This window comes from Chiroxiphia lanceolata, chromosome 6 (genome assembly GCF_009829145.1).
Source record: "Chiroxiphia lanceolata isolate bChiLan1 chromosome 6, bChiLan1.pri, whole genome shotgun sequence".
Lineage (NCBI taxonomy): Eukaryota > Metazoa > Chordata > Aves > Passeriformes > Pipridae > Chiroxiphia > Chiroxiphia lanceolata.
The window spans coordinates 33,170,976-33,198,626 of record NC_045642.1 but is presented as its reverse complement, the minus strand read 5'-3'; the positions used below and the strand labels follow the sequence as shown (position 1 = coordinate 33,198,626).

The 27,651-nt window shown below is 36.8% G+C and overlaps 1 protein-coding gene across 1 annotated transcript in view; it reads right to left on the bottom strand.

Annotated features, from left to right (window-relative positions):
• RASGRP1 (RAS guanyl releasing protein 1) overlaps positions 1-27,651 on the bottom strand; it is a 41,962-nt gene that overhangs the window by 13,814 nt on the left and 497 nt on the right. Inside the window, 14 exon segments of the mRNA XM_032691280.1 lie at positions 1-44; positions 1,661-1,750; positions 1,753-1,780; positions 2,510-2,595; positions 2,598-2,682; positions 5,598-5,614; positions 5,617-5,750; positions 6,793-6,889; positions 6,892-6,920; positions 8,439-8,498; positions 10,067-10,172; positions 25,118-25,138; positions 25,141-25,186; positions 25,188-25,287. Coding sequence (XP_032547171.1) covers positions 1-44; positions 1,661-1,750; positions 1,753-1,780; positions 2,510-2,595; positions 2,598-2,682; positions 5,598-5,614; positions 5,617-5,750; positions 6,793-6,889; positions 6,892-6,920; positions 8,439-8,498; positions 10,067-10,172; positions 25,118-25,138; positions 25,141-25,186; positions 25,188-25,287 — 943 coding nt within the window.

Sequence of the window (27,651 nt, the reverse complement as noted above, 5' to 3'; positions counted from 1 at the left end):
ATAATTTCTGTAGGATTGAAAGCGTTCTGTCATTTCATTAACACCTAAAAAGAAAACAAAACATCAACACTGGTTACTGTTTCTTTTTTTGTCATACAGCACAAAGAACTTCTCATGTTATTGTGGAGTTTACTCGCAATGACTCTTCAAACAGATTTTAAAATTTTAACGAATCTGGGATATTCCTAGATTCCTATACCTCTAATCTAGGTACTAATATATAATTATAGATAGTTATTCTACAGCCTAATCTATAATGCTGGTCTCCCTACAATCCCCATTTAGTCAAATTGAAGAAAACCCTCTCAATCAAGGGGATCTGTACGCAATTAATGCATAAGCCACAAGCTCTCTGACTTCATAAAGCATCTATCTTCACCTTAAAATGTGGAATGCACTTCTCTGGCTTTCAGGTCACCAGCTGGCATTGCTGGAAAAGTCCTGACAGAGAAGCCTATGCTGTGCTATGATCCCATCGCAGTGTGATCAGAACTTGTACTACGGTTCAAGGTGGCGCATCTGTGCTTTTAAGAGAAATTCTTCCATGAATTAGAAACAATATATTGGGTTTGTTGCGAAGGCTAAATTAATTTTCAGTCTAGCAGTATAAATATTTCCCTTGTTAATACTACAGAAATACAAAATTGAACTCTTAACATTATAAAATCAATGGATCAATGTTTTCTTTGGGAAGCTCCTGTCAAATCTCTTGATTGTAACCTTTACAAACTTTGTCTTATAGTTAAACCTTAATGTGTTTCTCAAGTCACTAATTACCAGCCTGTTTTTATCTGCTTTCTGTTAGTGTTTGTATATGATTTCTTGATACAAAAGTACTCAAATGATGTACACAAATGTATCCGTACAATGACAAAATGTGAAAAACAACATGTTATAAATAACCTTACTAACTGATTTTATAGATTCTGAGTGCTGCAACCATCACCAGTGGGAGGTCTATACTCCAGGTATGCACTGTTATTCAAGCTGATCATACAGCGATCAAAACATGCTCATTAGATACCTACACAAAATCTTCAGGCCCCAGACAAAATAAAATAATAAAGTAACTTATTCTCTTAAGAAGCCATTTTATTGCTAAAAAATATGCTTTCATTCACATTTTAGTAGCTTTCATCTGTATTTCACAAGAATTTACCTGGAAATTAAAAGATTCCTAACATTCCCACTGTATTATAATGTGTGTATTAGGGCTAAATTTGTTCAAATCTGAACTAGATAAAATCCCTCACTGGGAAAGATGTGATGAACAAAACCAGTCCTTTCAGTTTTAAACTCAAAGTGAAGAGCTCTCACAGACTCAGGATGGTCAATGTTGCTATGAATTACATTTTCTCAGATGTTCTAGGATCCAATTTTCTGTTTTCATGTTTAAATGCTATTCGATACTACTGCATATACATGAAAATGCAGCTTGTCACATCAAAGGATTAAAAGAGAAACCTTAGAGAATCTATACAAGTCTTGAAGAAAGTTGGGGTTGAAAGAAGTGTAGGAGTAACTGGTGATGTAGAGATGAAACCCAAGGAATTTTTGTTCCGTCTTTTCATCTTATCTAATGAAGCAAGGCTGCTTTTTGTGTGTACAATGACAAAAAAGTTAAAGGTTATCTTATTTGTAAAGCTTAGAGAAGCAATACCAACCTTAATTACATCATGAGGAACACATGAGCTTGTTTCCTTAAGCCTGGAAATGGAACTGTGACAGAGACCTCCTATCACTGCCATAATGTATTGAAATTCTGCAGCTGGTGGAGCTTCTGTATGACATACAAAAAATCAGTATTTATTATTTAAAGTTTCAAGTCATTCAACATACACACAATTTTACATTTCCTCTGTTGTCTTACTCTGAAGTCTTACAAGTTTTGTGCCATTTGACTTCATGTATTTGGTAATGAATTGTGATTTTACTGGGTGTAACATGGGACTCATCCTACTGTTATTAAATCAGATACTTAAATGTGCAGATACAGTAAGTCTTCCCAGAGTCCACCACAACCAGGAAACATTTGTATTATCTTTGTTATGACTGCAGCTGAATTAGTATGCGAAGAATATCAATAGGACCATAGCTCTGTTTTTATCCGGAAAGGCGTTTCTGGTGAATGTTTTAATTACGGCCAAGGCATGGGAGTGATTCATGCATTGGAAAGGTACAGCTTTCCATTCAACAGCTTTGAATCTCACCTGCTAGTTCTAAAGCAAGTCTAGTTTTTTCAGTTTTTTCTAGTTTTCTGTTTTCTCACAATGAATAAGAGAAAGTCCTGGTGGCCTGACACTGTAATATCTGAATACTTGATATGACAGCACAGCGTACACAAATACGCACGCGGTGGTGTATGAACCAGGAGGCCAGTGCCAACACTCCCAGTTGTCCTCCACAGCAGTAGCATGGGAAGAGCAAAAAAATGGGCTATCAAAGTATCTAAATATAAAGGTATCAGAGAAAGACAAATAAACACCAAACATGTCAGATTTTAACCAACCTGTGCAACATGAATGAACTTGATAAACACTTCAGCCCGAAGCTGTGGTGTTGGTCTGCTGAGAACCATTAGCTGCACCCACTGGAGATACCATTGCAAAGAGAAATTGATCTTTCCATTGTTGGATTCTCTTTCACACAACTATTCACAATGTAGTTCTGATAATCTGAGAACTTAACAAAAGAAGCACAAATGAAAATTCATATACAGTTCATGTACCTTGTGATCTGTGTGCAGGAAGACTGCTTTCAAATGAAATATAAAAGATATATTTATACCTTAAATATCCATAAGACTGAAATCTTCCTTTGTAGAAGTTTTTTTTTTCTGTTCAAAGCAGAGGCGTCAACTAATTGAATTAGCTGAAAGCATCTTTTTGCCATATCTCAGGAGCCTTGGCTCTTACAGACCCTGGGATGAGTAGAATTGGGGCTTTCCTTCCAGCTTCAGTGGCTTCATAGATTCATTGAGTCTAGGCTTCTATAGGGAAGGTTAAACTGAATTTAAAGTGTAATCTAGTAAATCAGTATTAGTTTAAGGGAGTTCAGTGTTCAGTTTTATGTAGCTAAGGCACACTTCTAAATTAAGCTACACTAATACAAAAGCAATTTCAATGAGATTAATATGAAACTGAGATAAGACCATAGAATGAGGGTTACAGACGTTTTGGTATTTTTAATACAGCTTGTGAGATTCCCTTATTAACTAAGGCAATCTAAAATTATTCAGTAGATACCTGTATGTTTACACATACATTTTTTTTTAAGCCATTCTTCCCTTTAAGATCAAAGAGAATCATCATTTGCTTTTGTTGATGCAATATTTATCCATTCTCTTGGTTATCCATTAACAAAAATACACAAGAATTTGAATAATCAGAAAGCATGACATAGGATTTATACATTCATTCTTTACTATCACCTCTATACTAACATCTTACCAAAAACCTTCATAGCTGTAATAGACATATAATTCCTTTCTTAAGGCCACAGGAATATGCTGAATGGCATTGATCCTTAAGGAAACATCAGGCGGTGGGTTAGTTTCTTACTCTCTCTCTCTCACTTTCTCATAACTTCATATTTTTTTTCTATCTGTTAATAAGAACTATTAACACTTTAAAAGCATATATGACAGCTTATTATGTCCTCTTATAAATTAAAATGAAGAAAAAATTGACATTAATAAGTAGAGCTGTCTCTGAGATTACATGGTACTTACATTACAACAATTACTGTTTGAATTTGAACCCCAGCCATGTTGGCTGGATCTTGAAATTTAGCACCTACTCTAAAGAGATAGATAATTTTTCAATATCTGAGTCCATAATTATAGTCTTCATAGCTGTTTCAGTAGAATTATGACTCAGTTTTATATTTTGTTCTCAGCAGCTGTATCCTTCAGAAAAATTTTCTTTTCAATGCTGAAGAAATTTACATCTACCCTGCTACCTTGAAAGTTTTGAAATAATTTTGGTGCACAAATGTATTAATAAGGTCAGTTGGAACAAGATCGTTAGTGGCAGATATGGTAAAGAAGTTCAGGTACTTAAATAATGTATGTCTGGTTATTGCAATGACTAACTTAAAAGCCTCAACAGGAATGCAGGATCCAGATTCTTATGAGAATGTAGTGTGCCTGTATTTTATGACTATAAATTAAAATGGTTCCAGAACCAGCATGCCTGCAGTCATGAACACCACTCCCTTCATTTTAATTTGCTGCAAGATACATGGTGTCTCATGCATGATTTTACTGTTGGTGCTGGGTACGTTCAGGGGATCAAGTAATTCCTTTCTGACTTTGAAATGAACAAACCTTGAAATACTTATTTCTTGTGACTAATGACACAGCAGGTCATTTGCAGCTTTTCTCCCAGTAATGGTGCCATGTGAGAAGAATAAAAAGGATTCTGTGGCTCACCATATCATGAACACCTTCTGTAAAAATGTAATTAATACAGCTATTATTAATTACACATTATTTTCTGATCTGAAGACTTGGTCAACTCAATTTATACAAAACATATGCAGAAAACCTGCATTAAAATGTATGTATGTATGAACTTTTGAACCACAATGAACTCTGACAGTCTGCTAAAACCATATGTGTAATCATTAAGTACCTTATACCTGCACAGAGCTTGAAAAATGTTAACAGTTATAGAAGCTTTGCATATTGATTACTGCCTACAGGCAGCAATCTGTGCACGACACTGGTTCTACAGCTTTTTGAATTTTAACACAAACATAGAGTCATGTACTGTCAGCTCAAAATAAAGTACACTAACACATGACTGTGAAATCTTCCACCATCTATTGAGAGACCCTTTCCTTGCAAGGGTTCATCTTCAATTGTAGTGTTACAAAAAAAACGTTATCAGCTACAAACTAGCTGAGAAAACAAATCAAATGAAAAAAAACATAATGAGACAAATCCTTAAAAATTGTTTGTGTACTTGAAAGCTTGTCTAATAAATATTTTAACCCCCCTTACATTAAAAAATGGCATTTTCTAAAGTCCTTTCTTATCTCTAGTCTTGGTCACACACAATCAAAAAAGGCAAGCAGAGTGCAGGGGACAGCTTCTATACAGTCCATTAGTCACTACACAGGAATGTTGCACTGTTCCCTATAGCCACAGAGAGTTACCATTCTAGGAGAATATTCCAGATTTCCTTCATCCCATTTCAGCCTGATTACTGATTTGAGTCAAAGGAGGCTACTTGTTCCTATGCCAAATGACATCACTTGTTCTAACAAAAAGAGACACTCTGGAAGAAGATCCTGGATTTGGAAGAAGGGTTTACTCCTCTTTCCTTCCAACTGACCTTGCCCTGTTCCACAGTTCAGGTTCACTCTTCCTCTCTTAATGGCTGCAGCAAAGGGTACATACTCAGAATTAAGTTCCACTGTCCATCTTCAACACTAGTAAAACAAAAAGAGTCTGGACACAGACTCAGCTTGTCAACAGCTTGTGCGGCAGTTAATCTTACAATACTACCCTCTCTACCATATTTTCTATGTCCTTCCCATCTTGCTTACAATAAGTAGATAGATACATAAATAGATAAAAATGAATCACTTACTGTTATTCTTCTGAAGACTTAAATTCAAGATAGGTAATGTGGTCTGACAGCTCCTCTGGCTCAAGGTGATCAAAGAGAAGCGAGACTTTCCGTTTCTTACTGGTGTTGGCCTTTACACGCTGTGTCAGCTTTCTAGACCAATCCCTAGAATTGCTTTAAACAGAATTTATCATGAGTTATTTTCTGCAGAGTAAAATTTTCCTGTTTCCCCAATACAAAGGTAACATTGCTTTCATGCCTTACTGCAATAAGAAGTGAATTATTCGAATTTATAAACAGCAAGCTCCTTTCCTGCAGTAGAGATCATATGAAAAAATATTATTGTTAATCTTTATTGTATTGATGTAGCACATTAAGTACAATACAATTTTATTACTAAACAGCATGAGATTCTGCATTGCATTTCCAGAATAGCTTTCTGTAACTTTATCTTCAGTGAACACATCCAGCATTCCTCCATTTAATAATTCTTACAGATTTTCCTCGACCAGCCTCTGAGTATAAACTGGAGTAATGAAATTCACCCATGGAGTAATGAAATTATTTGGATTTGAAAAACTAAATATCCTCTTTCATAATCAGATATAAAATGTATGCCAAATTCTGCTCTGCTTTAGCCTGTGCATTCCACCCAAAGTATGAATGCACACTGTTATACAGTTCCACAGATCTTATCTTACTCTCATATAACAGGGAAAGTTTTCTTCCCAGAAAGAACTATATGATGTATAGTTATAGGATTTATTCTTGATAGGACAGTATTTTATAACTAAAATCATATAAAACAGTATCCAAAAGTCACTCAGTGTAATAATCTATATCCTCATTTACATTGGGTGCTAAAATATAAACACCTTTTTTACCTCATCTGTTACCCAAATCAAATTGTTTGCTCCTCATTGGCTTCAAGTGATCTTTCAAAATTGTTAGGCCTCTACAAATTTTTCTAAGTTCCCTGGATAGACTAAAACTTCGGTAGCATAGAGAATCATGCACAAAGTCTATGCTGCAGCTACATTCAACCTAAGCTATTCCTGGAATGCATTCTGTTTCCACTATATAATATTATTTCATCTGTAATGAGTATAAACTTTTCTAAGGATAATACCTATGACTTATGAGAGACATTACCATTTGAATAAGACAATTCAGAGATAAAGTTTGTTTTCTGAGTTATCCAGACTTTGGCACTCACATTTGAGATGTGTCAATTAGACGACAGTGTACCTCCTCACCATTAGCTCTAACCAGCTCTGAAATTCTCCATGGGTGTGATAGTTTAGAGTCCATTTGAACATAATCCAGAACTCTGTAATCCAGTACCTATTGCACAATTAAAACACACATATACACACAAACATGTTTTGTTCTAACATCAGTAAGGTTGAAATTTAGATATCTGCTCCTGTTTACAAGTTGTATTTCTTCTTTACCAACTTTGGGAGATAAATCTTGCTTTTAGATGCTTTGCTGGGCTACCTTGATTTTATCAAAATCAAGTTTCAAGGCTAAAACAAATTAGAAACTATCTGACTTAATGCTGTATAGCACTATACTACATATATGTTTGCAATAAACTCAATATCAAATTTCTAGTTTCACTATAAATCTAGATAATATGCATGCTGAGTTTTTCTTCATGAACTTTTAGATTTTCTGCATTCCTTTAAAACCTGAGATTATTTGGTCTGTATATCAGACATGATGACTATGGTAGGCACAAAAATTTACTAATAAAATCTATTTAATAGTTTACAGGTGATTCAGTCCCACATGCACAAAATCTTTTCAGAGAACTACAGTTTTCATTGTGGAGCATTCATATTGTTCCTTGGTCAGTTCAGGTCAGCTGTCCTAGCTGTATTACCCTCCCCAACATCAAGCTCCCCACGATCCTAGACTGTGGTGGGGGCAGAGTGAGAAACTGGTTTGGATGCTGTGCAATCACTGTCAGTGATAGCTACAACGTTGATGTGTGTTTACTCACAGATTCAAAGCACAGCATCATAGGGGCTGCTTGGAAGAAGTTAACTCCATTCCAGCCAGACCCAGCACCCAGTAAAATTTTACCACATGTAAAATCTGTGCTTGTTGGAAAAAAACGGAAATGCACATTCTTATGGATGCATGCATGTATGAATTTCCCTACAAGCAAAAATGTTACCAGATCTCATACAATACCAAAGCATTCTAACATAACCAATAATTTGCTCTGAGATAATAAACTCATCACAATTTAAAATGAATTCTACTTTCCCGTTACTATTATTTTCCCTTTTGTTGTAAAAAAGAGTATCATCAATCAATTGTGTTTTTTCCTCTCCTCTGTTTCTTTAAACTGAGATATCAAACTTTATTATACTTAATGAAAGAAAAAACAAACAAACAAAACAAACAAACAAAAAAAAAACCAAAAGGGTTCTAGGATCATTGCAAGTGACTAATTAGAATTACTCAGGAGAAATCCCTATCAAATGTAATAGAGTTTGCTTACTATAAAATATCTGAATATCCCACTTCATTTTTAATAGACCTATATAATAATATTAGATACAATGCTACCAATTCCTGAGCCACTGACAATTTTCATGGATGTTTAAGATTCAGATTCATACAGAACTCCATCCAAAACTGTGACCCAACAACTCATGCACTGACTCAAGTACATCTCAAAGCCAGTTGTATGGGCCTTTTTGTGGTAAAGCTGCTACAGTGAACCTTGGAAAGCTGAAGCAGAATACTGTTCTCTATTTTTAATGTCACCTTAAAATATGCAAAAGCATACTTATGTATGGCACATGGATGTCTGAAAATAGCTACCAACCAAGAGTATACTTACCTCACAAATAGCATATCTTTACACACAGCATGGAAGAGTTATTTTCTAAAGCATTAAGATAGGTAGAAAAACTTTTTAAGGAAACCACATCCATTCACATATGATATGAAACGTAACATGCTTGATACTTCCCAACCTGTAAGCAATAGGAATCATTCTCCTGATGTCATATAATATCAGATTAGGATTTTACACAACCTTATACAAAGTATAAGCCAAGGTTGTTACCAAAATTTATTGCAACTATGACTACTATGAGTAATATGTATTGAGTAGTGTTAAGTAGTGAAACAATTCTGTTTTCTTCAGGTTACTTTGCAACATGTCTCACAATTTCTAATAAAGCTCATGCACTTGCCCATCTCATTAAAATTTGAAACAGTAAATACCAAATTTAGGAATCACTGCATTTATGAAGAAATCCTTTTCAGCTAATTACAATTCACTGGAGCTTTTAAAAGAAAGATGTTATTTTCTTTTAAACATAACCTGTGTGTACACATGGTAGAGCAAAATGTGACATGCCTCTCCATAGTAACCTGACCTATCTAGCTACGCAACAGTTTTCATTTGACTTGATGGGATAACTGGAAAGAAACCACCCATATTTTTCATCTATTAGCTCTACAAAACATGTTTTGATATTGTCACCGATGTCTGTTGAAGACATGGAAATACATTTGGAAATGTATTACACGTCTTGATTCTTCTGATGTAGACGACACACACATTTTCATGTCTGAAAACGAAACGTAATGAAAATACCTTGTGGATCCTCTCACTTATCAGCTTACATCAGGCTGACTGTAGAACTGGTGAGGTCTGAGTAAGTTCCCAAATATTTTGAAAGGCCCCAGTTTGAATAATAAATGCCTGTTAGACACAGAGTTTGAGGAAAGAAAGGATTCTCTAAATTGAACCAAAAATGGCTGTGGATTCTAGCATGACAGGTCTCCTGCCTGTACTGTGCTCATATAATTAGGAGTAAACTTCTGTAAAGCTAAAGAGATAGGTAACATATCCCACAAGTTAAAGATTCCTAAGAAAGGCTAGTATTGGTAACATGATCTAGCAGCTACGTTATGAAAAAATAATAACCCAGAAACACACGTGTATCAGTCTAGGCAGTTACCCAAAATGAGAGAAACAGAAGGAAAAGCTTATTGTTTATTTTAGTACATTGTAAAGTTGAGTGATGTGTGAGAGAAATAATTTTTGTTGAAAATTTTCATATCCAGATGATACACTTCTGTTCTTTGCTCTTTGACTTGTATGGAGGACAGAGAGACAAAAACTTGGGCCAGGTTTACAGTACCTAACTGACGTGCCAACATTAACCTAACACCTTTATAGATATTCCCTCTACAGCCAACAGAGGGTGATTTATCCTACTTAAAACCTGAATTGGAGTTTCATCTTTTTGCTCTGTGTATGACAAGCTAAACCAAAGACATACAAAAAAACCCCAAACAAACCACATCATACAATCAAAAAATGTAAAGAACAAGTATACTATTTAATTAGTGGTACAGTAATACACCCATAGAGTAAATATCCTCTGCTTACCCGTCTGAAACTTGTAAGGCTATCAAATATTACCTTAACAGCAGGTGAATATTACAAAGGATATAGATCAATGAGTTTCTGAAGCATGTCTGCAGAGGAGTGATAAACTGATGCATGGCAAAGAATTATCTTTAGCAGTTGGTTGTTTTGATATGCATTTCCTTCTAAATCTGAAAAAAAAAAGTATTTATATGAAATCTTGCTATACCTCTAATAAACAACTTGTAAGAGGCTTTTTCAGAATCTAATTCTAGTTAGGTCTGTTCATGTATGCTGTGTCAAAAATAGCAGTAACTTACTAACTTAGGAACTGAATTATTTTTCTGATGAGAGCTATATAACAAGAAATATATTTCACTACAAGGTTTGGAAGACCCTTAAAAAAAAAAAAGAAAAAGGTAAATAAGAAAGTCTCAAAAATTCAAAATATCCAGATAATTATACAAAATTATCTAGCCCAGCAATGCACTTAAATGCTTAGCTTTAGGCATATGAGTATAAACTTTGAAACAAATTAATGAACTGTAGAGCAAAAGAATTCAGTTAATGATCCCTATGAGTCGGTGGCATGATTGAACTTATCAAACAGAACAGCAATATTCTTAAAGTGTTTGTACAGATGATATGCATAGCACTAAAGTACACACTCAGGTTGGGATCTATACCGAGATAAACCAATATCTCATGGAACGAGATACAACCTATGCAGGAAGCCCAGAGGTTTACCTATGCATACTCCCTGTGATGGACCTAAATGTCCTACACATCTCCTTCAACTATGCATTACAAGGATTTTGGTTGAATAAAGTTTTTAGACTACTTGTCTTCTGGGTCATGTGGGGTTTTTTTTCATATTCTGAAAAGATCAAGGACATCGAATGTAGCAGAACACTTAAAAAAAGTTTCCACTTCTGTAACAAAAACAGTAGTGAAAGTGTTTGTAAACATTAACTGATGATATTTACAGCCTTCTACAGCCTGGCATGAGAACCTAAGTAGCTTGGAGTTAGACACTCTTTCAAATGGAAAAGAAAATAATTTTAAAGGCATTACCTCTATTAGGATAAATGTAGTTGCCATTAAAAAAAGCAGTAACAGGAACAAGATACAGAAGCAATGCACAATAGGGCAAAATGGAAGAGGGATGTGAAACAGCAGATTTGCAACGTATAAAACGGCATGTATTACTAGGTAAGGGGAGAAAAGTCACTTTTAAATTGCACATCACCAAAAAGAACATTAAACTTAGCCCATTGGCAAAACAAGATAATCCCCATTAGTTATTGAGCAAGTACTGCCATGCCCTTCTACAGGAAGGTACCGAATTGTGAAGAGAGAACCCAGAGTCCAAGCCCTCCTTTTCAGCAATACATTGGATCTCTGGTAGAACTAATGAAACCCAATTTCCTCCAGATCTGTCTTCTCTGTTCCTCATTCCACAACGGTCCCACTCATAACTATACTCTCCCCTGAAAGTCTCTTCATTCTCTTCCTCACAACGATGCCATGCTTAAAGCTATCAGCTACACAAAAGTATAATACATGTTGCAGTTGACTCCAGGCTGCCTGGCCAGGAAAGCAGATCAAATCAACCCAAGTCTGGGCTCACACAGCTGCTCCTATATCAATATGGGCACTTATCTGTACGTCTCTCTTCCACACATTCTTGGTATTCCTATCTTTCCATCAAATTTAGTTTAAACTGGAAGACAGGCTGACTCTATTTCATACAAAGTAGATGAAGTTTAGTAGGAAGGTGACACAGAAGGGCCTAGATCTGTAGTTCACAAGCGAAGTTATTGCTTTAGCTGACTGTTGGAGTCCTGAAAGCAGAGGACATGCTGCGTATCATATAACTAGTGTGGGTAACTTCACTCTTCTAGCAAAAGCATACTCAGTTTGCAGGAAACTCAGTACAATAAACACAAGCAACAAAATATCTTATTACAGTCATCCTCTAAGATAAGACAAGTAAAAAAATCCTGAACAGTAAATTCTGGCAGAGACTATATGAATAGCAGCAACTGCTCAGCACTAGCAAGCCCAGATGAGAATTTTATGCATCAGGTGACCTTCAACACTGAACATGAGACACCATTTTCTGAAGTTGCCTTCTGCAGTTACACTTAATTGTAAGGAGCAATTCCACATTCAGCGATACAGGTGAGGGGAAAGTCTGCCTGTCCTACAGCCCCATAAATGAGAGCAGTGTAGACCCCAAGTAATAAAAAGTTCTTGATCTGCCTTTTGGCTTATGCTACAAGTTCTCAGTTTAATAGCATGAACCAAAGTTTATGCGTTCCTTGTTTGCGTTCACACATAATTATATTTATTCCTGCAAGAATCCTTCTGAGATAGAAACTGCCTAGGTATTACAGCATGAGCACTTAGGGCAAAACAACAAATTATTCAGGTAGAGAAGTAGGAAACTTTGCAGAGGAAGGCTGGGACATCAAGAAGCAATACATATTCAGGCCTTAGTATTGGCACTTTGTACCAGTGCTTCAGGAAGAGTAAAATTATTTTAGGCCTTGCACACAGAGGCCTGTATGAATTTTCATGCCTTTTACAAAACTTGGTGTTCTGCCAGAACCTCCATCTAATAGCTCCTGTTTAATCAGAAAAGCAGTTCAGTATATGCTTAACTTGGAAGCCAAATGGTTACATGCACACATACTATTAAGAATATACAGATGTAATTAAATCACCAGCTTTTCATAAGAGCTCCATATAGATGATTTTCAGATGACAAAGACAAAAAATAACTCTCTCCAGCACTTTCAACTGTGTGTATTCCAAAATCTCTGCTATGACATAACACAGGTACCACTTGGCACCCAGGTTCCAAATCAAATTTCTATCTTCCAGAAGATCTCTCTTCCATTTTACCTTTTCCTTTTCACAAAGACACGGAAAAAACCAGCATGTTCTGCATACTATTAGTAAGTAGATCAACACATTTATGGTATTTTCTTGCATAATAAAGTGTATTTATGCTTCACCACATCCAAATCTAATTATCTTGCAACAGAAGTAGACTTCACTGCAGTGACATGCCATTATTGTGCACATATTAAAGCAGTACTAGGTTTTGAGCTATGCATTCTCTCACCCAACTAAAAGGTTCACCTCCACAAAGAAAAATATTGTATTAATGATGGCTCAAAAAACAAAATAAACACTATACAGCAAAAAAATCTAAAGGTTACCAGCACAGTTCAGCACTGAACAGCAAGTCTGCATGGAACTGATTGTAGCAGCAAACAATTTTACAAACATGCAGTATATTAATGTCATCTTCCTGCCCAATTTTAAAATAAGCACTTTTCAACTATATATACCATGATAAAGCAAATAGAAAAGAAAAATACTAAAATAAAAATATTGAGTCTGATTTCTCTTCCATTTGCATACAACGAATTCATAATTCAAAAAGTCCTAATGGGGCCTTAGGTGAGAAGACATTCCAGCTCAGTTTCAGTTTCAGAGCTGTCATGGATCTTCCACAACACTGACCACGAGGTCACTACTTTTTGAAGAGCTCACTTGCTTGTATGTAAGGAAGTAACAGAAGTTATGGTAAAGCATCTTTGTGCAAATGGTGGAGCCAATAAGAGGGCTTTCCTGACTGTGCTGCATGGGTGCCTCTGACTGCCTTTGCAGCATTCTCATGAACCTCCAGCAGTTTGTTTTAAAACTTTGCGACTCATTTTCATTTCCGTTTGTATATCTGTTTCTAACCACACAGCCTGCGAGCAAACCACAGAGTGAATACTACATAAAGTGGAATGGGTGTGTTTCAGTTAGGTCATTTACCTTCAAGAAAGCTGCAAAATACTGCATAAGCCTTAGCTTTGTTTCATTGCAGCAAAATACAAATAACCAACTGGTTGCATGCTTTTCTTCTGTAAATTCCCTTATTGTACTAAGATTTTAATAAATATTCTCTGAAACAATAAGAAAGCAGGAGTTGAATATACTTCTCCAGCATTTAACTCCATGAATGAAAGCACAGATATGTAATGATAAATATTTTATTATCTATGTAGTAACACAAAGCCACTAAAACTCACAATTACAAAAGTTCCATTTCTTATATGAGACTCAGAACACACAAGGATAAGAACATTTTAATCTAGGCCCATCAGCCACTCTATTGCATATCCAGTTAGTGACTCCTTGTAATCCGTGATACAGAAATAAACTCAAGTATCACTTGTTCCTTGAATACTTTAGAGAACAAATCACTCAAGAACTAGGAAGTAAGACTTTAAGAGCAAACTACCTGCTTTTCACCAGGTCCTGATGTCCACAACTCTGTGGTAAATATACTTAACAGAAAGAGTATATTCAATAGACAAGATCGTTGCACTGAGACCTTCCCTTCCACTCAAGATGATAAGGCAACAGTAGGAATGCCAAGGATGGCATTCCTTAACCGAAATGAATTCTGCAAGAAGGAAAAGTTAGCTTTCCTAGGTCTAAGAGGCCTTTATTTCATGAACAGTCTATTTCATAAGCAGGTTCCAACTGTATTACCTGGTGTACAATTTGAAATGAATCAGAAGTGAATCACAGAGCACTGACATCACGTGATCAGTGACTAAGCTACTAAGAACATGAACAACTTCTTTTAAACTCCCTCAAGTCTTCCAGTGGGTATCAAAAAGTAGCACTAAACCAATGCAATGCAAGAAAGCATCAAGCAATTGCCAGAAGTTATTAAGTGCAAAGCTGAAAGCTGTGGGTTGCTATACTACATAGCATTCTTCAAGATTTCTGCAATTCCTTTTTCCCGGTAATTTAAAGAAGATGGTGTGGGGATGGTGCTGTAAATGTCTGCAAAGGTTTTTAAATCAGCATGTGATCTGAAAACTGAGGGAACTGATGTTCTTAAGGTCTTAAGGTCTTAAAGACGTTGATGAAACACACAGACATGTACAAAATAGACAGATACATGTGGGAGTACATGGTAGGGTTTAGTGACTGAACTGAAACGACCATAAGTCAATGCCTCTGCCCCCCATGCGAGGTGCAGTGGTAGAAGATAACCTTAAAATGGCTAGAAGCAACCAAAACAAAATAAAATATTTAATGAGTATTTAGTGGATACTCCCTGGAAATTCCCTTTACAAACAGGAAACACTCTGTTCCCCTTTAGCTTAAAACTTGTGCAACACTTACAGTCTCTTCCTACAGGCTTATTATTGCTGTGTTGGAATTTGATACCCTGTAACAGAGGTAATAATTTAATTGTCTTCATGACATTGATCACCTTTGGTCAGAATTAGATTCATAAGAAGCCACCATTCTGCTCATCAGTTATGACACCATCACTGAGGGTCAGCCAGCAGATTCAACTTAGACTAATTTTTAATGACAGCTGAAAGCTCAGCTGCTGGCAGAAATCAGGGATAAGAGCTAATATATTCCATTTCACTGCTCCAATGCAGAATCAGCTTTCCTTGAAAACAGTATGCTTCAGAACCAGTTTAATTTGTTGTTAAAATTCTACAGTGATGAGGACTTCACAGCCCCTGTAGGTGACTTATTACAGCACTTGAGCATCTCCATCATTTAAAAATTCTCCTTTCGGTCAAATCAATATTTCAGGCAACTTGGGCAGCTTATGGCTGGACTCCAGAAGAGAGAAAAAAATTTCGTTTTCCTTATCCATCTCTTTTCTCTTTTTTAAGGATTGCTTCCCTGATGTCTTTTCTGAGCAAAAACCACCAAATTTATCCTTTTTATTTTTTTTCCTCAGAGGCCAGGTTTTCTAGTTCTTGGGTCAACTTTACTATGTTTTCTGAATAGCTTGCACCTTTATGAAGCAAATCTGAATATAGACTTCAGAGGAGTTCTTAGCACCAGAGTTAAAATATCATTTTAATATCCTGTACATAATACCTTTACACACACATTTTAATATACGTAAGTGTACATGTATAATGTATATAGAAAATATAAAAGTACACACATCCCTCTCTGCCTGCATTTTATTGCCTTAGAGTTTCTGCAGTGATACAACATCATTAAACCATTTTCAGTTTTAAAGTCCAGCTTCACATTGAGATCCTTTTCTGTACTAACTATGTATATGAAGGATTTTACAATACTGTTTTTACAACTGATTACCCTAAGTGTAGAATGTCACACTTGTCCTAAGTGAATTTTTCTTTATTTCAGATCATTATCTTAAGTGCTTAACATCTTTCAGAAATAATATAGCTTAATTAGAATGTCCTTACAAAGATGACACAGTAATTAGGTAGCAGAATGCTTGTTTTAATTTTAGCTGCAGCAGAAAACAGGTGAGTCTTGAGCTCTCCAGCTTACATTTAATTCTGTACAGGATGGTGGTACTCCCCCTCAGGCAACAGGAATGACATGATGCTTAGCAGACAGCATCAAAATACTCAGGAAATTGTGCTGAAGTTTTGGGTTGATTTGTTGTGTCCTTTTTTAAAGTGGCTTGCAGTCCATACACACTTGTAACTATTGAGTTACACATAAATTTATTTACACAAGTAATTGGTCTTAGGAAGAAAAAATCCAGAACTAAACTTAGAACAAAACCAGTGTTTTCCAGAGAGGAAAGAATCACGCTCCTTTGTGATCAATCCTGGACCAACAGAACTCTAAAAAAACTAAATAACTGCAGATGTTAGAAGAAACCAGCATAAAACTGGCTGTTTCTTCATGTCTACTCCCTTCAAAACTCCCAACAGGGGGAGGGGAAACCCACTGCTGTTCCTCCAAATACTCATAAACAATGCAGATATATCCAAGACATAGTGAGGATAATATGCATCCAAAAAGGATAATGAGACTGTTCTGTGTGAGGGTAGGAACATTAGGGGAGAAAAACCTCAAGGGAAAGCCATCACCCTCACTCAGAAACAGCTTTTGGAAAGCTACATCTTCCAGAAAGAGCTCTAGGTGGGTAATTCTTTGAAACGAAAACAAGGAGATAAAAGCTCTTGTCAAGGGGAAATGGGATGATTTTCAGAAATTAAAATGTACTTCGAGAGAAACCAAATGCAACGTGGGTGGAAAGCATTCCATTAGCATTGGAAATTCAGATGAGCTACACAGAAGAGAGAAGTTTTGCACACACGGACACACATCATACATCGTTCTACAGGGTGTTTAAAATATTGATTTTAGCAAATTTAGATGTGAACTTTTCAATTGAATAGTCTTTTCTCCAAACCTACAAAACATAATTTTAGCATTCAAAATTTATTTCCAAAAGCTTTGAATGGCGATACTGAAGTGTATCTTTTGAGCCGGTAAGAAAACTCTTGAATAATTCAAATGTAGTGCCTGGCAAACGCAGCTGTGCTGGCATAAGTACTGATGGATAAGAGACTCCCAGAACAGAAGCAGAAACTTCTAAGGCCAGTATCACTGTCTGACCACTGAACCCAGATGCACGCTTAACATGCATCCCACACAACTGCAGTGCTTTACAACAAGCTTCTCTCTAACTGCATGACTGATCCTGGAGCAGCTAATCATCAGATCCAAGGACGCACAGGTCTATCCCATCCAAAGGTTCAAAGTGTAACAGACTAGTAGACACCAAGCTGCTTGCCACTCAAGGGACTTGAAATGTTGCAGATCGCTTGGGTCCCACTGACCTTGATTTTCATTAGTGGTGCGTGCTCCAACCCTACTCCCGCTCTAAAATTTTTGACTTACTGTTTCAGATTTCCCTCATGTACATACCTAAGCTTCCTAGTCTTTGCTCCAACTTATAGATTATATTTTCTGGAACTGGTGTTTACAGACTTTGGCAAACTAGCTTCTAACCTGCCATCTGGGGCATGACCTCTCACACTGCCCCACCAGCAAGGAGACTGGGGGTGGCAAAAAGCTCAGAGGGGACAGAGCCAGAGCAGGTGACCCCTACTGACCACTGGGATATTCTATACCCTATCATGCAATGCTTAGCATATAAAAACAGACTGCAAGTTTGCCAGGGCTACTTTTGCTTGGGGACTGTCTGGGCATCAGCTGGCTGGTGATGCAATTAGAGTATTTCACATTGCATTTTGGTGTTGGTTTTATTTTTTTAAATTTATTAAATTGCCTTAATTTTAACCTGTGAGTTTCCTTAGCTTTACTCTTACAGTTCTCTTCCTCATCCCGCTGGTGGTGGTGGTAAGTCAGCAGCTGTATGTGTTTGCTGATGGCCAGCATTAAACCACTACAGTTCATCCTTGGACTGAACAACTCTTGTTCACCCTGGACCAAAAAACCCTGGCAGCTTCACTCCAAACTTAAAACATACCTAATCACCAGGTTGCACTGTCAGATATCTGCATTGCTGGGTGAGAATGAATCTCAGGAGAATAATTATTTTCTATTATTGTCTAAGCTTTTTTTCATTGCTAAATAAAGTTGTATTGATTTTTCCTGAATTTATATTTAGAGGTATGAAGATATATTTACCACAGGGATATGACTGAAAATTCTAAGTAAATAGGACACTGCTTTATAAAGCAAAATGTCTAAGTTTTTTTCATTTTGTTTTATTACTTATTTCTTGGCTTTGGAAATTATATTGAAAAACTGAAGTCAAATTAGCAAAATAGAATGTTATAGTACATATAAAGATAACTAAAGTTCCTTTCCTTGGGGAAAACTTTTCACAGACATCAGGTTAAAAAAGAAATAATTTTCATTTTGGCACAATCACAATTAACTTAATAGTTAGCTAAACAGTACTTAGTATTCTCCAGAGCAGTAACTACTCTTCTGTTCCCACAATGTCATGCATTCGACAGAACAGTAATGACTCTTCTGTTCCACAATGTCATTAATTGATCATTAACGTAGTTTCCTGTTGCCAAGCAATACTAAAGTTTCTGCACTGTATTTGACCAAATCGCACTCAGATTACTTAACACACAATGATCAACAGCATTTTAATACAGAACAGTATATGAATAAACTTTAACTACTTTTGGGGAGGATTGGAGACATCAACATTCAGCCCAGGCTTCAAGGGCAAAGGGTAGAACCTGCAAGTTTGTGCAGCATGAGATAAAAACCAAATGACTGTTTAGGCAAACCTAACAGAAAAAAAGGAAACTACCACAGTTGCATTCTGTGGGTGTGCATATATGCCCTGCCCTTTGAATCAGAATTCTATGTTAGAATTTGGTATACGATAAATTTGATAAAAGGATAAACTTGGTACTTGAACCATGATTGTTTACTAGTTATTTTATGTTTTAAACTAGACTGGAAGAATGTATTTAAGTTAAGACTAGAATGGGTTTTTCTAGATAACTGAAAGGGGAATAATAATAACTGGATAAAATTTTCAATTTTTCTGTATTTTAGAGGAGAAGATGGCTAGAGCTCTAAAGAGTGAACTCTAACTTGACAGTTTCATTGTTTTGTAAGATGGATGCAATGTGGAACTAGCTCTCAAAGAATTCCTAAGACTCACTATGTTTTTGCATTATATTGATATGAGCGATATAAAAATATTATCAGCTCACATAACTAGACAGCTCCGCTAATGTAGTTATTTTTTATTCTAGAAAATGTTAACTATGATTATCTTGTACAGTTTTAGGCAGCTAGCACCTGAGAGGCAACCAGCACCATTGTCAGATTTCTATCAAAACAATTCCGTGACATCTTTCATCCAGATTAGTCCGAATGTAGTTTTCAATGTTTCTAAGGTTTGTTTACAAACATCTCACAGTATCACACATTGAGGCAACACGTTAGTTTAGCACTGATCAAACACTGCAGAACAACTCACATCACAACCTACTCTTAGACTTAGCTGTCTAAGAACACTGTGACCATTAGAAGTTGCAAATTATATTAGGTTCACATAAATTCTATTAAGAATATTGCTAATCTTCGAAGTCATAGATTTTCAACTTCCTTTAGCCCAGACACGCATTTAAATACTTTTTTTTTTAATGAAAACTGCCACATCAGTATAAACAAATAGCTCCACTGGAAGCAGTTTGTCATGGATGAGATTCTACACAGAATTATGCTACATTGCTCTAGGAAATAATTTGGTTGCTTTCCTAAAGCCCATTACTTACATTTCTTTCAGGAAACCAAACACAGGGACAATACACCCTGACATGCATTTAAAGATGATATTTCTTGATTTCTTTTAAACTGAAGTTCCCGAATTGTAGAATAAGCATAGGTCTCCATGTGCTACAGTAAACATACTTCCAGCAGTCAAATGTAACAGGCAAAGAGTATGATCTTGCAATGAAAGGTTACGTACAGAAATACCTTCATGACATTAAAATTTTGAGATCTTAGGGAATTCTCAGCTTTTAAATTCTCAGATTTTTTCAGAAAGACACAATTGTTTGAATAAATTATGACTTTCAAGTGCATTCTTGGAATTGTTTGTTAGGTAGTTCCAAGTAACATTTTGGGACTTTACTGCAGACAAAATGGGGAGATATCAAATTGGCAGTATGCTGAATATACATTTTGTCCTGATTGTAAGAGAGTTTTTAAACACTTTCAAAACAATTTAAACAAACATTTTGCGTGGGTGAAGAGAAGGCCCTCTGACCCTACATGGTCTATAAGCTTGAACTCATGTTAAGACGCTCATTGAATCTTTGAAAGGCGTGTTTGTTTAAAAAAATAAGCACACTTAAACCTTACTCAAGATTAAGAAAGGTACACTTATAAGACAAAAAAAAAACACAGCCAAAGGAGAGAAAACAGAGACCTCTTACCATGCACAAACATAAAGTGAAGTTACAAAGAGAAAAAAAAATCTTCTAGATTAGAACTGACTTGATAACAAATAGTCAGAACTTCAAACTCACGGTAGCATGATACCCTAAGGTGATAAATGTCATGAATATTTAGCAGACATACAGTTAACAAAATTAAGGTATCCAGTGAAGTAAACACTGCTGATGAATTTTTTCTGTCTGATCTGTAGCACTCCCTGGACTAAACATATGTTATGCATTATGCAGTCTCACAAAGATGACTTAAAAAACCAGCAAAAAGTAGGGCTGTGCTACTAACCATATGCTTCCTGTGTTCTACTGAACTGTTAGCATTAGCAGCCATGGTGGCCATGGACCAGCAAACTAGGGCCCACTCTGTTGGTTTCAAAACTAAGCATAGTGCCTGTAACTAGCAACAAAAGGAGACAAAGACATATTGACTCTCAGAGAACTATCTGCCAGTCAAAAGTACATTCTTTTCCAGGCTTTTTATATACTACATAATGGAAAAACATGGATGCAGGGGGCTAAAGTCACTGTTTCTACTTACAATTCCTCTCCAAAATCACAGTCACTAATGAAGATTTCCTCCGCAATAAATTATCTCCCTCCTGAAGCTGTCATATTCCCAGGCCAAGACCTATTAACTACTTCTTTGCTTTCCTGAACTCACAATTTTCAGCATCTTGTTGCCAATTGAACACTACTTAAATTACTTCTTTATGATCTTTATGTTCAGAATCAACATCTCTGATGTAGAGGTTGCACTGAATCTAACTGTCTGCAGCTGCTGTACTTCTAGCCTTTTCAATCATTTTACCTTACCTTCTGCTCTTCTCTCTATGCACTCTCCTCCCTTTTTTGCTTTCCTCTTTCCTTCTCCTTCTTTTCTAAGGCAATCACATGTGATGCATTTACTTGTACTCTTCATTCTTGTCAATTCAGATTACAGCAGTAACACCATTCTGTAGCTACTTATAATGTTGAGAGATCTTCCAAGTCATGTAAAAACATGTTTTGAATCACTGTCCTATCTAAGTAAATCTCCTCTCTTAAAACTAATGAGAGTGGTTCAAGTCTCTACACATCTTCTCATATCTCAGGACCAATATTCCTTTCTAAGACACTTCCTGCCTTCAATCTCTCATCATGCTATTTTTAAACTGAACTCTTTCCCTCACTTACATCCTTGCTTTTTTGTTGCCTTTACTTCTGGCAACCCATTTGCGGGATGATTCATCTTACTCATCCTGATTCAAACTTTCATGGGACTTGAAGAAACCTCTGCTTTTAGCATCTCTTCTCATCATGCTATTGAAAAAACATTGGTATAATGCTGATCTTGCAGATGTAGTGATCTCCTACATGACTTCAGACTACCTCATATGACCCTCACTGTTTCTGTCTCTAAAGCACATGCCTGTCATTCACCAGTTCTAGCTAAAGAAGACCAACTTTAAGAGGTGAAAGAGCACACACTAATCATCCCAAAGTAGGTATTTAAGTTAACTGCACTGACTAAGCTTTTGATCTTTTCAGAAAAAAAAAGAAGAAACAAAAACAAACAAACAAAAAAATCAAAAGAAGGCCTTTGAATTAGTGAATACACCACCCCATTGTAATTACACTGTTCTGTCCATGCTCTAGTGTCATCTCCTATCTAGATACTTCTACAGATATTAACTCCAAGATCCGGTCTTTCTTCTTTACCCTCCTTAGTATAAATTTTGGAGTTAACTTGGGTCTCTCTGGACAAAACTTGTCCTTTCTACAAACATCTTGGAATCCATTTACAACATTGCAGCAAAGCTTAGTCCTCTCACTTTTAATTTCAGCTTAGCATATCCCACTTTCTCCTTTCTTGTCCTTATCCCTGCTGTAAAATACTTATACTTGTCTACCTTACAGTTGTGTGTATTAATTCTTAATACTTTCTTGGTTAGACCTCCTTGTGGGAGGTCTCTGCATATATAGCAAAAGGCTGCCAACTTCCTTACACACCATTCTTGACAGTAGTCTCTGTTACCCATTATTTGCTTTCTCCAAACTTGTATAATTGAGTCCAGGAGCATAAACTCCGCTACACACATTATATAGGATTGTATTTGTAAACATAGTATTAGCAAGTGCAGTATAATATTACCTAATGAAGTATATCATGTGAAATATGTTGCATCACCACCTCTATCTACTGCCTCTTGTTCTCTTTAACGCTAGACAACAAATAAATCTAGAAAACAAACTTAAAATGTATGATGTCTTGAGGGTTTCTGTATTTTTAACACTTAAATAAAACTTGCTCAGATCACGAAAATGAATTTTTAGAATAATATACAAATATTATAGGTCAGCATATCCAAGACTGAAGATATAATCTCATTCTGAATAGAACTATTAGCATACAAGGTAGAAGATTTATTTCGGTACTGTGCATGGGAAGAAACTTGCTCAGTCTTTCAGATTGCTTGTAATCATTCTGCAACCATACTTTTCCCCACCATTTTTCTCCATACCCCCACCTCTCTTCCAAAATCCCAAATTAAATTTTTTTTCATCTCTTCCTTTATTGGCTTTATTCACCAATAATGTGAATGAATTTTGCACTGTGTTTTTATTGGTAGCTACAAGAGCATTCTGTAATGAACTTCACTATGTAGGTTATCTACAGCTGTAACAGTTGCATTTTTATTTAAATACCCTAATGGGAAATTCCAACAGAGTGTAAGAACATGCATAATGTCACAGATGTATAAATATAAAAACTGCCAATGAACAGTCTAAAATTCTGCAGCACGCATCATAACTCTAGCAGTCCTCAGTGAGTTATAATAATGTTTGCAGATGCACTAAATTCACTTTGCTAGACCTACGTACCACTTATCCAGGTTCAAGAAAACCCTATCTACTGGACTATATATATATGTATATAGCTGAACTGGAGAGGTACACTTGGTTTTCTTGGTCACCTTAGTTCTTTTAATATATGGATGTCCAGGAATCTGACAACACAGAAGCATGTATGTTGTTATGCAGAGTATTAGACAACGATAATCTCCCATCAGGGTTTCACCTACACTACTTTAAATTAATAACCTTAATAATTTTACTAGACTTTTACGATGTTACATTTATATTACCTTTTTCAAAAAATATGGAGCATTAGTATTGGTCAAGTAGTCACAAGTATTAAAACCATCTGAAGGTCTTGTGTTTTAGATGTCTTATCCCACTCTTAGTGAAACCAAAAATTATAAAAATATGAATCAACACTTTTTAAGAAATTAGGGCTTTACAGCAGTTCAGTGAATATGTCTTCACAACATTTAATGGAGGAGAAAAGAAGCCAAAAAGAACAAGACATTACTGACAATTACAGGTTTCACCAGCTTTTCTCAGACATGCGTTTCTCTGCACATGCTGATTAGAAGGCTTTAAAGATAAAAAAAAAATAATTTCCAACAAATGTGAAGCTTAGTAATTGTTTACACAAGTATTTATGTGCTGTACACTTGATCAGCACGATGTGTTACTATTTAACTATATAGATATATTTTTTAGAGCTGAGTGGGTGTTCAAGTACATTTATTTCTAAGGACTACTCTGCAACCAGACTTGCCACATATACTTTGAGAATCACTCATAGCACTGAAAGACTCAGCACTAGCAGGACATGCTACTTAAATCATTCAGACTCATTTTGAGTGCCTTCAGTACTAAAATATTTGATAATATAAAATATAAACACGTGTACTAATGAAAAAGTTGGAAAGCAAACTAGGGATACAAGACTTAGGCAATAATTATGGTTATCCATACTACAATGTTATTGTAAAAAGGACAAATGGATAACCGATAGGTACAAAAAGGTATACAGTGTGATTTCTTTTTGAATTCTTTCTCTTTTGTAGAGAAGCAACTTTAATCTATACTGATAATGTAAAAGCAACCCAGTGTGATCTCATGTAGTTTAAAAATAGCTCTTCTCATTTAAAAATATTTAATATGAACACATTGCTTACACACATTATGGGAATGTTACTGCAATGTGCAAAGTATGATTACTTGCTGAAGTTTACAAAATTGGTACTTGAAGGAACAACAAAAACATTCATAGAAGTATAGATGACCAGAATTTGTCTTGTCCCTGAAGAAAAAGTAGCAGTCGTAATAATCTCTTAGCATCTGTTACACACATATGCATAAATACATCCACCAACCTATAAAAATACAGTCACCTACAGCATAGAAATTTTCAGTTAACACCTTTCTACTCCACCAGTGAATCAATGTAATTCACTACTAAGTGACTTAAACCTAGCCAGGACAGAAACAAATTAATATGATTCTAAAAACCTCCAGACACTCACCAAAAGACTGAATGCAGGTTCAAGAAGATCTTCCAAAGTGGCTCCTTTGGCTAGATGCCCCAATGGCACCCATCATGACCTGAGTATGATTTGAGAGGCTGGGACAGTGACTGGTCTGCTTCAGCTCCAGTGCTGATTCAGGGGCAGTGCTGCATGCTTGAGCAGATTGCCTAAAGAAACACACAGTGAAGTAAATACAAGAAGACAGAGTGGCAAATTTTACACTGCATGGGAAAGGAGGAGAGATTTAAAGGACAATTAACTCCTTCTAGCTAGGGTACTGAACTACATAACCCTCCCACTCAATATGTACACCAAAGGGGCTGCTCAGTAAGTGCCTTTTTTTTTTTTCTGCTAAATGTGGAGTGCAGAGTGCTTGGTTATAGAGCTCCCTGAATCATCTGTCAAGATTACCAGAAATCTTGTTTCTTTGTTGAGGAATTATGTTTACATTGCTGTTTCAGCACAAGCATAAAACCCTCTCAAACTGTGTAACAGCAACAGTGTCATGCAGTAACCTACCACCACAAATTTTTGTGCCCACCAAAAGTACAGGAGAAAAAAAATAACTATAATCAAATATTAAACACATTGGAAAACACCAGGCTAGCTTTATTACCTTAATTTGGAAAAAATCACTGTTAAGTAAACACAATATCAGCACAACCTGACAGTGGTGTATTTCACAATTAAAACAAATATATTAATTTGCATCTATTCTATACTATTATTTCCTATGAAGTTGTTTTAAAATAGCATAGACAAGAAAAAAAAATGAAAGACAAGAAAATAAACGTATTTAATAATAAATGTAAAAGAAACCAAAATAAAGCATATATCTAATTTTAGGTTTGTGTTTTGATCATATAATACCTTAGACTTCAAGAATGTGCATCTTTACAGATAATATTAAAGGCTATTCATTGCTTGCATAGTTCATAATTCTGTATGAAGTGGTAAATGGGCACAATATTATATTGATGAAAAGTTCTGCAACATATTTGCCTGCAAGTAACAGGAACCACTGCAAAATCTGACAGAAGTATAAACGTACAGTTCACAAAAGAACAACCACCACTGCTGTTTTAATAAAACTTGGGTTTATTTCAGGGACTTCTGACTTTTCAGGGAGTCCCTGGGTTTATTTCAGACCCTCCACAGTCTTCCTAAACAAGTTACTCCAGCATCTTTAAGAAGTTATCTTACATACAACTATATGCTATCATACAACTTTCCTTGGAACACTATGCAAGACTTTATTAATAAGTCGACAGTCCTGGCAAGAAAAGGCATAGAAATTTATCTGGCGTGCATATTACACACAGATAACAGAAGTAAACTCACAAACATCCCCAAATAGGCACTCCTGGATGAAGCTGGAAATACGTAGGCCTTATGAAAACAGACTGGACCCTGCCTCATCCCACTGATTGTCAAGTCTTATCCGTACCTTTCTGTCTCATTTCAATGCTTGGAAAGCCACAAAACTACCCACGGTGTCACTTATAACCCAACACTGATCCCAGGTCTAGCGTTTCAAAGTCAGGAAACTACAAGCCTGACCCTGCAGAGGCAGTGACCATCACTGAGTTCCTCCGTAGGCTGACAGTGGCTATGCAAATATTATCTTCCCTTCCCCCTTTCTCTAAATTTCCCTCTTAGCTTTGTGATATGACTTCCTGTTCTCATTTAAAAAGAACAAGAACCTGATCAGCTTTCAGCGTTTTCTTTTCACAGGCTTAAACCCCTCTCCTAGCTTTATTCCAGTGACTCTTCAACATAGGGCAGAGGATCCTAGCAATGCAGTATTAATAAAATATGGTTTAAGGCAGAAAATATTTAGGGTTTTGGCAACACACTGGAGGAAAACTGAAGTTTCTACACCCCAAAAAAAGTTTACAGTAACACTGTGGCCGACTTGGCCATACTGGACAGGCACAGCTCAGCCAGAGGCACATCTGGCCATTTCTTAGAACAGATCCTCGCAGCAGTCACCCGACATGACAAACAGGCGAAAGCGGAACCGGGGGACGACAGGGGACGCCCGCCCTGTACTTCCACTGCACGCTAGCGCCGGTGGGGAAGGCACCAAAAATAAGTGACCACGCGCCCGTGGGGTGACACCGGAACAGGTGCCGCTCCCCCGCGGGGCCGGGACAGCCGCGCTCCGGCCCCTCGCCCAGCGCCCCCCGCCCCTGCCGGCCGTGCCGCAGGTGACCGAGCACGGCGGGGACGGCACCGCACCCCCCCGCTCTGCCCACACCGTACCGTGAGGCTCCTCCATCCCGCAATGAACCGCCTCCCCGGTGCATAGTGGTTTTCAAAGAGGTGAAACAAAATCCTCCCCCGCACACCCCCTCCCGCGCTTCTTTTCTCTCTCTGTCCCAGCCGGGAGGTCCTCGGCTGGCCCCTAAGGAGCTCCAGCCCCCGGAGTGCCGCCCTGCGACTCCGGCAGCCCCCAGCCCCGCCGCGGGGGCAGCGCCGTGCCCGTCCCCCCGCCCCGGCGGGCACCGCACGGTCTCGGGGGCAGCGTG